This window comes from Branchiostoma lanceolatum, chromosome 10 (genome assembly GCF_035083965.1).
Source record: "Branchiostoma lanceolatum isolate klBraLanc5 chromosome 10, klBraLanc5.hap2, whole genome shotgun sequence".
NCBI classification, from domain to species: domain Eukaryota; kingdom Metazoa; phylum Chordata; class Leptocardii; order Amphioxiformes; family Branchiostomatidae; genus Branchiostoma; species Branchiostoma lanceolatum.
This window is the reverse complement of record NC_089731.1, coordinates 6,170,757-6,183,430: the sequence shown is the minus strand read 5'-3', so window position 1 is coordinate 6,183,430 and position 12,674 is coordinate 6,170,757. Positions and strand designations below refer to the sequence as shown.

At 38.6% G+C, this 12,674-nt stretch overlaps 1 protein-coding gene across 6 annotated transcripts in view; it reads left to right on the top strand.

The window, feature by feature from the left end:
• The window catches only part of LOC136443436 (activated CDC42 kinase 1-like), a 67,863-nt gene that overhangs the window by 35,871 nt on the left and 19,318 nt on the right, over positions 1-12,674 (top strand). Inside the window, exon 1 of one of the 6 annotated variants that reach the window (XM_066440669.1) lies at positions 1,931-2,057. The exons of 4 other annotated variants lie outside the window; for them this stretch is intronic. In XM_066440669.1, the coding sequence (XP_066296766.1) occupies positions 2,019-2,057 (39 nt within the window). In that variant the 5' untranslated portion in view covers positions 1,931-2,018. Of the gene's footprint in view, positions 1-1,930; positions 2,058-5,623; positions 5,648-12,674 lie in introns of those variants that run through there. One more of the 6 variants, XM_066440670.1, reaches the window with a different exon arrangement.

Here is a 12,674-nt window from a genome sequence, read left to right as displayed (position 1 = left end):
TGAATTAGTGATAAAAGGAAGTGACATATACCCTGCCAATGGTACAGAGGTGAAGGTAAAGCTAATTAGTCTTATTTATAGGAATACAAGTCAGTTTTCTTTTTTATCAGGTGCTGTTTGATGCCTTTTTAGTCAACGATGTTAGGAAAATATTTTTGTGTGAATAATAAGAAACGTTTTCAAGAATTTTTCAGAAATTATTGTTTTTCTGTAGTCCTTGGTTGGTACATGTAATTTGCTGCAACAAGAATTGTCACCAACTTGTCATTCTTAATCTCAAATCTGATTTGAATATTTATAGTTTTGATTGTCTGAGTACTGTATTTGTAAATGTCAGTACATTTGTAGTTCTTGATTGTGGTGTTTATTATTCTTGGATCTGAGCCCATATCTGTCAAAAATGTTAGACTAACATTTTAGCACAGATAAGAAGTCTTTCAGCAAGAGTAGCAAAAAAATTTGTTGGAAATGTCATAGAAACCCCAAGATGAGCCCCAGATAGGGCATGTTTAAAGCCAGGTGGGATGAAAAAACAAATGACCAGGCTGAACTAAAGTCACTTACAAAAGCCTTGGTGATGACCTCACTGTGACCTGATCTAGGGGGAAAGGTCAGGTCAGGCCAAGTTAAATCACTGGTTAACATCACACCTATTATTCTCATTTGCTGGACCCCCCCATTGTTGTGAAAGTGGTACATTTCAGAGTGTAATAAGATGACATTGTTGGCGTTTCATATGAGCTATTTCTAGTCTATGTAACTTATTGTAAGGCATCATTAGATTAGTTCATTTTTCCTGGCTTTTGTTGTGGATTGAAATCTGTGGAATCATAAGTCACCTTTTACTGGAAACCCCCCACATGTTGTGAACATGGTATATTCTAGATCAGAAGGCACTGTTGAGATTTCACATTACCCTGTCATCGTCTATTTCTGGTCTATGTAAGACATCATGAAGTTAATTTTTCCCCTGGCATATGGATTGAAATCTGTGGAATCATAAATCACCTTTTACTGGAAACCCCCCACACTGTTGTGATTATGGTACATTCCCAAGGAAAATCGGGAAGCATTGTTGACATTTTGTGATATGACCCTGTCATCGTTGATTTGTGGCCAATGTAAGATATCGTTAAGTTCATTTAGATTGAAATCTTACTGGAACCCCCCCCCCCCTACACTGTTGTGTACATGGTACGTTCCCAAGGAAGATCAGGAGGCGTTGTTGACATCTTGTGATATGACCTTGTCATTGTCTATTTCTGTTCTATGTAACTGTAAGACATTATTAAGTTCATTTTTCCTGGCATTTACTTTTTTAGATTGAAATCTTACTGGAAACCCCCCTACACTGTTGTGAACATGGTACGCTCCCAAGGAAAATCAGGAGACCTTGTTGACATTTTGAGATATAACCCTGTCATTGTTGATTTCCGGCCTTTGTAAGACATCATTATTTCAATTACCTTTCCTGGCATTTGGACTGGAGAAAAACTTCAAGGAATCTCCGGAATTGCAAGTCACCATTCCGGTGGCAGTGGGCAGACGGGAATGTGGCAGGTAGGAGGAACTCCAAACCCGACGTGATCGGAACAGTCAGTTTTACAGGAAGGTGCTTCCTTCCTACAATTTTCCTGAATGAGACATCATGCGTGCGTCATCCTCCAACGTTTTTAACGTTGTCCCGGTTGCCATAGTTTCCCGATAACTTCCAGAAACCCGACAGCTATTCCTGTAAGGTTTTGTGGATATTAAAAGTTGTTGGCTGGTTGACACAGGGTTACCTGACAGGAAGTGCCCCAGGGGTAAGAACCATATGTGGTAAGTGGCTGAACGAGGGGTCACTGCTACGTAAGGTAAGGTAAGGGAAGGTGCGTTCTTCCTCTCTGCTTACAGGAAGTAGGCAGTGGGTGTATCATGCACTGGTGGGACCATTCACTTGGGATATAAGTCAGTATCAGGTGATCTTAGAACCAGGAGGCACTAAGAAAGGACTGGTAGTTATAATTGCCTGGAGAATGGCAACAGTGTCCGAGAAACGATCGTCATGGTATAAGGTATGTGTCTGTAGAGATCGTGCTCACTAGCTGTCAGATTAGACAATATGGGAGTTGATTTGAAGGTAAATTCAACTCAGTATAAGGTGATATATGAAGGGACAAAGGGGATTTGTTGTTTAACTTTCTTGGAGAAAAATGACAACAGCATCAGAGACTGTGTCCTTATTGTCATGGTATATAGATCAGAAAATATTACTAGAACAATTTGCTAGGTACATGTAGTACAAAGTCCTGATACTGTTATGTGATATTGTAGGGAATTTGACTTAGGATGATAGGATCCTTACTGCAAGTTTTGTAGGAGACTGACTATAGTTTCAGAACAAGGGTCTTCTTAAAAGGTATGTGTGTGATAAGATGTCAGTATAATGTTTGGTTGTTTAACCATACATTGTAGGGAGACATTTTTGTCTTTGTGAGTCCTTTTATATGTTAAAATTATAGAAATACGTGTAACGACTCAATTTTTAAAAGAATCATACATAATCATTGTTGAGAGTGCATTTCAGGTGAGATTTGTATGTGTTTGGGAGAGACAGGGCAGGTACGATAAGTCACAGGTTTGATCTTATCAGAGGTGCAGCCTATTTGAGATATCTTTAGACAATTAAAACTCTTTTGACAAATGCCTGACTGACAGAACAAATGTGGCTGACAGATTTCATGGGCTGATATTGACAATGATGGCTATATAGTATTGGCAGCAGTTGGTATCAAATGTCCAACAGGAATCAAAATTGTTCTTTATGTTTGTACTTTGAGTACCTTGAGTAAAGCAAAACTAGGCTTTTGAAGTGAAGGCAATGGTTTGTCAAATTGTTTAAAACACTTTTTTCTATTATACAATCTATATTACTAAACTGACAGCAGTTACAAAGAATGGTGTAGGTCCAATGTATGAATCATTTGTCATAAAGCAATGTCATATTACCTATAACCAAAACGTCTTATCAGTGCTAAGGCTGCTATCAATTAGAACACAAAGAGAATTTTTCCTTTACAGAGTTTTTACAATAAAACTTTGTTAAGCATTCTTTTGGTTCAAGAACTTAAAATGAAGAGCAAAATCTTGAAAATATTGAGCAGCCGCACATGGGACAGGAAAATCATCATGTTCCTTGAATTTGTTTCATCATATAAAAATGATATGATATTTACCTTTACTAAAAAAGATGGGGAGGGGTACCCCAGCCCACAGGGGCTCCTGTCTTTGTAGTCATGTTAAAACCTTGGTTAATCTGTTGTCTGACACGCCATTAATCAACTCTGTCAGCTGGAGTCAGCAGTGATAGAAGTAACGTTCTGACCTCTGGTGACCCTGCCTGAGGGAAACCCAGGAGAGGGGGTGGGAGGGTCTGCATGTTCCCTTCTCTGTGAGGCGTAGGCAGCCAATTTTGATTTCCCGTTATTCGTAGGGAAAGCTGTCATATTCGCGTAATTCATCGCGAGGCAATCAAATTTTGTGTACTTTGCTTCCTTGATTTTAGCGTAAAATGTTGGTGTTCTTCTGAATTCAACGTAAAGCTTCTTCGGGAACCGCCATTCAGACCCTCAGGTAAGGCACAGCAAGTAAATTTCATGGATGACATCCTTTGCAGACTCCAAATCTAACTTGAGAGTGCGAAAACAACAACAACAACAAAATAAGATGCCTAAATTTTCAATTGGAGACCATAAATGTTGTTACAAGAATTGACGAGGTAAAACATGGTGTCACAGCCAACAAGTCTTTTATTCCTGTATTCAGAAAGTACAGAAGGGACACCAGTGTGCATGTGGTAGCCTATAGTATCACTACAACCATACTAAACACTGTATCTGGGACAGAGATATCCATAAAATTTACTTGCTGTGGCCTAACTAGGAAATGTTCACTCAAACAAAGGAGGGGGACTCTTTAGACCTGTCAAGACGCCACCTTGTAAGGAAGGTGCGTGGGAAATCTTAAGACTTTTGTCTGGACACAGGCAGCTGCAGGACGAGATTGACCATGAATATGACCTTGAAACCGTGAAGGTCAAACTTTGTTCCTTGAATTAGTTTTAGTACGGTTGTATTGCAGAGTAGAAAAGGTCCTTTCATTAGTTTTGTGCTGTTTGAGTTGTGTTATTGCGGATGGGGGGCAGATTTGTTTTTATAGCTGTCCATCCTGTGTAAGAAGAGACAGTGTTTTGAAAAGTAACTGCAAGGACTCATTGTATGATGCTATCTGAAAGTTAAACATAAGGTCATGCTTTAATAGTGCTGTAATTACCCAGCAGGACAGCAGGGCTTTTACATGTAATATCTTCTGTGTCCCTGACTTAATGGTATTTCTTTTGTAGCTTATTTGAAGCAGTTTTAACTTTCCCTAGTAATACTAGTAGTATTCTGGGTTCACAAAATAATAAAGTGTTTTGTATCTGTTAGGATATAACCATGTATGTAGAAAAAATCTTTGTTTTAGATTTAGAACTGAGCTGTAGAGTATACAGTAAAATCATGCAAATTTGCGTGTACAAGAATAAATTCAAATATTTTAGATAGATAAATTGGGCTGTAGATTGCGTAAGATCAGTCAAATTTAGACTCCAATTGACAATTCCAAAACCTACAAACTACAGATATGTACTTTTCTTCTTCACAAATACCTGACAGAACATATATTTTTATAATGCAAGGATTACGCATTCTTCAAGAAGTTACTTTTGACACCTGTTCCTTAAAGTAGACTGTGTCTCTATGGAAACTTAGTCTAGACATACAGAATGTCCTTGAGAAATTGTCTCCCATCCATCTTAGTTGACAACGTCCATGGGTGGAGATGTGAAGTCTGACTAAATAGCCCAGGTCATCTATCATCTCCAGACTCCCATAGAACATAGGGGACAAGACAGGAATCAGGCACAAAAAAGACTGATAGACTGACTCAAGCTCTAAGATTCAACTGTATGGAGAAATCTGTGCCTTGCATTTCTTGTATTCTTGAATTGATAGATAGATTTGATAGAGAGATGTACAAAAATATCAGTCACGAATATCTTAGTATCATCAACTATTACAGCATTGTGTGAATGTCCAGTATTGATAAAGGGGTGAAGTCTGCCATCTCTGATTTTCCTGTTACCTATATTCCATTCATCTTATCACAGCATTGTAACATAGGTATGTTTTCTAAGTCTCCAGTCAGTGATTTAAGCCAGTCTGGAAGGGTTGTAAAGCAGTATGGGTAAGGGGGTGAAGTCTGCCATCTCTAGCCTCAGTTGTTAACAATGCCCCAGACATCACATGACAGTCGGACAGGTCAGCTCCGTAACTTAGGTGTGTTTTCTGTGTCTGCAGTCAGTGATTTAAGCCAGTTTATCCAACCTGGAGTCCCTCTGAGGCAAAAGCGTGGGCGGACCTGTCAAGATCAGTATGATAATGCAACGCTGGGAACGTGAGGCGACTCACAAGTATCCCCTACCTTCTGTTGTGTCTACTACCGTCCAGCAACGTACTAACTCACTCACGCGCCCTGTTCCTCTGCTTGTTTTGGTTCTGGTTTTATGGAGAGAAACGGTTGTTGATCAGCGGGAAGGCTGGATGCCCTGAGGGCCGGGATGCATGTAAGGATAGTGCCTCTTACGTACCTGCAATCTGGGTCTTTCTTGGCCTGCTGGTGGCCTTGAACCCTGTTGTGTTTATGTTGTTGGTAATGCGTTGTGCAGTTTATGTTGACCAAGGTATCCAGTATTCTATCGTACAACATGAAATTGTGCTAGTATTGAAATATGATTGGCACATGTATTTCTTATCGTTTGTTGCAGATGCTGTTAAGAAAAGACTCTGTGTGCCCTAAGGCCCTTGTATTATGATAACAAGGTTTTCTTGTGTGTATTTCTTATCGTCTATTGCAGGTGCTGCTAAGAAAAGATCCAGAGTATCCTAAGGCCCTTGTACCTTGTATTACATGGTTTTCTTATGTTCATTTCTAATTGTTTATTCCTGATGTTTAGTCCTTGTACATTTGTATCACAAGGTTTTCTTATGTGTATTTTGTTATCATTTGCTCCAGGTGATGTAAAGAAACCAGCCGGTGTGTTGCACAGCCCTTGTACATTTATATTACAAGGTTTTCTTATGTGTGTTTCATTATCATTTGAGTGTCCTTAAGCCAGCGTCACAATTCATGCGAGCGTCGGCCGAATTTGTAGATCGCTCGAAGCTCACCGAATTTCAAAATCGCCCGAGCGTCGGCCGTATCTTCCAATGAAAATCTCGGGTGACGTCCGAGGAACACTAAAACTAAAAATCCCCCATGAGATGGTACCATCTCTTCGACATGGACGAAGTCAGAATCGACTAACGTAGTGAAAGGCCAATATTTGGATCAATTTAGATTTCTAAAAATCGTCCGAAGCCCGCGTAATCGACAGGACGTCGGCCGTACTTCGGCCGAAAATACCCATTTGGAGCTCGCCGACACGTCGGCCGAGCTGAATTCTTGATTTGTGACGGGGGCTTAAGGCCCTTGTATTATAATTTACAAGTTTTTCTTATGACGATTGTGTATTTCTTTTTTTTTTTTTAAATTGTTTTTATTGATTTTCCAATAACAAAAACAGAAAAACAACAGAAAACACACACACACACATGTATGGCACATAGTCAAATAAACCATCGCAAAATTAACATCATAATCTGTATGAAAACCTTATAGAGCAAATCAATAAGAAATACATAAATATTTAGCTTAACAAAGCTTTTGAATCAAACAAGAAAGAAAGAGGTAACAAGTTACCTTCAAAATAACATTGCTTGTGGTAACAGACTCAATCAAATAAAGATAACATTGATCCTTAATCAAATCAAATATTTCCTAAGAAAACTCATAACAAATAAAGGATCACAACAAAGGAAAAACATGATAACTTGGTGGCTGTTTGACAATCTTAAAACTAACTATGCAAAGTTTCCAAGATAAAATTTACCCCATTTTCCTATATGTTTCTGTGTATTCCCCCCTCTCTTTGCTATTATGTATTCTAACTTACAGACATCGGCAACAAAGGAGATAAAGGAAGACAATCTAAGTACAGAATGACGGTTTCTAAAGATGTAGATTTTACCTAACACAATGAACAAATTGGATAGGACTGTACAGTGTTTACTCAAATTACCAAAAATTATACTAAATGTTGTCATGTTTAGATAGGTTCCCATATGATTAACAAACCAGTTGTTTACTTGAGTCCAAAAGGCTGATACAATATGACAGTCAGAGAACAGGTGTATAACCGTTTCTTCCTCTTCTTTACACAAACTACAAAGTGGTGAGTCTACTAGTCCCCATGTGTATAATTTTTGATTTGATGCTAAGAATTTGAATAATAATTTATATTGAAATATACGAGTCTTCGAATCTATACTTATCTTATATATTAAGTTATACACCTGTTGCCAGGGTATTGGGGTGTTAAAATAGTCTTCCCATGAATACTGAATGTTAAAAGAAGGTTCCCATAATTTAGCTTCGGACATGAAAAAGAAATAAAGGGCCTTATTAACCTTTCTGTTTTTAAGCCATTTTATATTTCTACAGAAAGGGATACAGACCTGTAGATTTGGGGACTCTTGTCTAAGTAAGTTTTTCCACTGAGAAGGGATGGCCGAGATTAATTGATCATATTGTAATGCGGAACAAACATCATCTCCAAATTTCAACACAAAATTTTCAAAAGATAAAGTTCTATTTGCTGCGTCTAAAATATCATTGATGAAGAATACTCCCCTATTATGAAATATAGTGTTAAAGAAGGGTTTGTCCCCAATACATATATACGAATTTAAACCCAAAAGTTGCTGTTTGATTTCCACTGCATTCTCAGGAGGTCGTAATTGGAATTTCAACCAATATTGTATAACTTGACAAAAAAATGTACTAATCACTTTTTTCCCCAACAAATCTTCAAAGTTTTGAGGTTTAAGCTGCACAAAGGGAAGGAAATTCGTCCTTAGAATCGGACTCGACATAAACAACACTTTTGAACAAAACCAGTTTTTATTCAAATACAATTTTGGCATCCAAGATGCTTTTATAGTTCGATCTACAGCTAGAAGATTTCGGAGCTTGAGTCCACCTTGTTCTTGGATATTGTAAATGGTTTTTCTTTTAACTCTCTCTGGGCCACTTCCCCATAAGAACTTGAAGATTTTTTTTTCGTATTGTTTAAAGAAAGTGACAGGTGGGGTTGGAAGTGAATTAAATAAATATATAAATTGGGAGACTATTAGTGTGTTCACTAGGGTTACTTTCCCAAAAAGGGACAGTGCTTTCCCTTTCCAGGGCTGTAATATTCTATCCATTTTTACAAGTTTTCGATCAAAGTTGATTGATACAAGTTCTGAAAAGTTTTGTGGAATGTGTATACCTAAAATGTCGAACGGACCATCTGTCCACTGTATGGGCCATGCACACGGTAAGACAAAGTCTGACCCCTTAAGAGAGCCTATACGTACTACTTTACATTTTTCGAAATTTGCTACTAAACCAGATAACAGTGCAAAGCCTTCTAAGTCTCTTATCACCGCATAAACGGTTGCAAGTTTCGGAGCCAAAGGAAAATTTGCATCGTCCGCAAACTGTGAAATTTTAGTTTCGATACCATGAGTTATTAGACCTTCTATTTCGATATTATTTCTAATTTTGTTTGATAAAACTTCTAGTCCTAAAATGAAGAGATAAGGGGATAGGGGACAGCCTTGCCGGACCCCGCGAACCAGAGGGAATGCTCTGGATATATATCCATAGTTGATAACTTTACTCGAAATATCTTGATATAACACATTTATCCATTGTATCAATGATCTTCCAAAGCCAACATAATCTAGTACTTTCAAAATGAAATCCCTTCTAATCTTGTCAAAGGCCTTCTCGAAATCTGCAATAAAGAGTAACCCTGGTTTTTCATGTGTGTCATAAAATTCCATAATTTCCAGTATTCTTCTTATACTATCCCCAATATTTCTCCCTTGCAAAAAACCTGTTTGGTCATATGAAATCAAATGTGGCATACTATTTTTCATGCGCAGGCCGATACATTTCGATAATATTCGAACATCACAGTTTAATAAAGTTAGTGGACGCCAATTTTTTAGATTTGTGGGTTCTTTGTCCTGTCCTGTGGCATCCTGTTTCAGTAATAATGAAATTAGTCCGACTTTTTGAGTTTCAGAAAGATGGCCTGAGCGAAATGCATAATTAAATGTATCTAGCATGGGTTGTTTAAGAATATTGTAAAATGTTGTATAGAAATCAATTGGTAGTCCATCTAATCCGGGTGATCTCCCGGCCGAAAAGGACGAAATTGCTTCTTTAAGCTCTCTTTCTGTTATTAAGCCTTCACAACTATCCCGTTGCTCTTCAGATAAGCTAACAGGTACTGGCTTAGGAAAAAAAGTTTCAAACATATTGCTATCTAGAGGTGTCGGAGGTTCTTCAAAAGAATAAAGACCGGAGAAAAATTTCACTTGTTCATTTAAAATTTCTTGTGGATCTGTTTTTTCAATACCATCTGAGGTAATAACTTTTGTCATGTTTTTTCTAGCTTGATTTCTCTCAACTAGATTCATGAAAAGTTTTGAACATTTTTCACCATGTTCCATCCACTTGGCCTACTGACTTACAATCAAGTTGTTTGTTTTTGTTTGATAAAGCAATTCTAATTCACGTTTCTTTTTTTGCAGGTTTTGGAAGACATCATTGTCAAATAAGCGGTCTAAACTCTCTTGCAGTTCGTCTATCTCTCTAATGAGCGATTGTTCTTTATTTCTACTTTGCTTAAATTTCCACGAGGAGAACTTAATCGTATGCCCGCGCACGGCGCATTTAAATGAGTCCCACAAAATATGCGGATCAGTGGACTCCTTGTTAAATTCAAAATATTCTTTAATAAAAGTAGATGTTTCGTTAATAAATTCTGGGCATTTCAAGAGTTCTAGGTTCAGTCTCCAAAAACCTGGGCCTCGTGGTATATTTGAAGTTATTAAAGATATGCCAATCAAGGAATGGTCCGATCTCATGCTCTCCGCAATGACCACTTTATCTATAGACGAAGTTAATGAAAAAGAAGTTAAAAAGTAGTCTATGCGGCTGGCCTGAGATCGGCGTCGCCAAGTATAACGTGTCGTTCTCGGGTTTTTATATCTATAAATATCAATTAAATCTAGGTTAGCACATAGCGAATTGATAGCTTGAAGACAATTAGGGTGATAGTTCGAGTTCTGTCTTCCAGTCCTATCAATTCGAGTATCCAAAACTGTATTAAAATCCCCTGTAATTATAATATGTTTGGCAGAGGTTGAACAATTTTGTAATTTAGTTTCGAGATTGAAGAAGAATGATGGGTCGTCTATATTGGGAGCATAAACATTGGCCAAACAAAAACGTAGTGAGTTTATAGTAATGTCCACTACCATCCATCTACCCGAGTCATCGCTGAGAGTTTGATGGATGGTATATGGAAAATGTTTTCTGAATAATATCATCACACCTCTACTGTTGCTTGCACCATTGTTAAACAAAATCGACGCCCCCCAATTTGTTTTCCATTCTTCTTCATTCTTTTGAGTGCAATGCGTCTCTTGAAGACACACAATGTCATATGATTTGTCTTGTAACCACGTGAATACCTCTATTCTCTTTTTTCGGTCGCCCAAACCGTTGCAGTTGTAGCTGCCGATATTAACTTTTAATAACCCCATGTCTGAAATTGTTGAGGTACACATGAATCATAGTTTAAACTGAAGCCGGAGGGGGCGTCCGAAAAAAAAAGTAGAACATACAATAAAATATAAACAAATCTTTGACTCAACTTGAGAAGTTGGGTTTTCAGGCAGTGTATACCAAAGTATATATATATGGTTAAAAGCAATAACATAAGGAAAGACGAAGGACCATGTGCCATACAAAGAACAAAAAAACAGTGTCTACATATCATCAGATTCCCGCCATTACAAGTGACAGGTGAAGAAAATGTAGACATCACAAACAAGAAGACGAGAAAAACATAAGTTGAACAATGATAGTTAACAGAAATCAAATACAACAACATTTCTTTCTTAACGCCGGTTGAATAGTTCACAAGAAACAGTGACATAAGAAAACATAGTTTCCTATAGTGAAGATTCTTGTGGTCTGGCGGCATTCCAGCTTGTGTCTTATTTGCTCCGTTAATGACAATTAATATTTCATTTTTCCACAACAATTCATTTCATTTTCGAACTCAAAAATAACATAACATAACATAATCTTAGTTTTGGTATAACTCCAGAAAAATAAACTCGAAGTAACATAAAAAACGTTATCACACTGGTATAGCTCCAACAAACTCAGCAAGAACAAGTATAGGAGTGGATCCAGTACAAAACTCAGGATAACATAACATAAATTCAAAGTAACATAACAGGATCATCACTCCACAACTAAGTGATCAAATTGGAACTACCAGGTGTGATTTCTGTGTACAGGTAGTGACCAAACGAACGCAGCGGATTGGCTAGGGGCAAACCCACTCTTGATTAATTTGAATACGAAACACCACGAGAATGCGGGATCATTATACAGGTGTTCCATTTTGGCTTGCACGTGCGAGCATATAAACAAAATTCCAGAATCATGGGCGCTGCATATTTGGCACTACCGGTGACATTCAACAACAAGTACAAGAACTTATGATTAACCAGTCATTCGGAAAATCACTGAGTCGTTATCAATTCAACAATAAAGACATCAGAATCTCGAAGAGGCTGAGAAGGTTGTTTAATAACCACTGTCACAGAAACATGTCAAATGTGTCAATTCATCGTCACATATCAGGTAGACTTCCCCTTCTTGTTGGACAAAACGATATCTACTGCATCAATACGTTTTTTTTCCTGCCCGTTTACCAGTAGCACAGCATATGTTGCCCTCGGGGGCACCCAAATCGACACTCTAGCCATCGTACCTTTTGTGTTCGCTGCAGCAGCCTCCCGATCCGGCACAAGACTGGCTCGCGCAGCCTGCAGAGGTGGGGGGAGGTGTTCAAACACTGCTAAGCCGTCCTTGCTTCCCCGTAGCTTCCTCCCTACCTTCAGAATTCGATCCCTGTCATGGAAGTTTAACAGCCTAACAAGTAAAGGGGGGTTTGGGCGTGATGTAGTAGGTTTAGACAGACGATGCACTGCCGCGATCGGTACCGGGTCGAGACCAAGGCGTTCCGCCATGAATCGCACAAAAACCTTTTCTGCATCTTCTTCTTTTTCACAAGGTACTCCGCGGATGATAATGTCAGCTTTCCTGGAGTAGCGTTCAGTGAGTAGATCCGCTCTGACTCGTCCGCGTCGTTCCTCCTCCAGAGCCCTGCGTAGTTCCTGGATCTCCGACGCCTGGAACTCGGCGGAGTGCTCGGTAGCACTCACCCGCTCCCTCACCTTGCTCAAGTCGGACGACAAGACTTCAACTTTAGTGTCTAGTGCACGTATTTGCTTGGAGAGATTCTCTCCAACATCCTTGAACTGTTCCGATAAAGTTTCTTGTTGTTGTTGAGCCTGCTTCAGGATCAGTTGTGCGAGGGTTTGTAGTTCTGGTGACAGAGATTTCAAAGAGTCTTC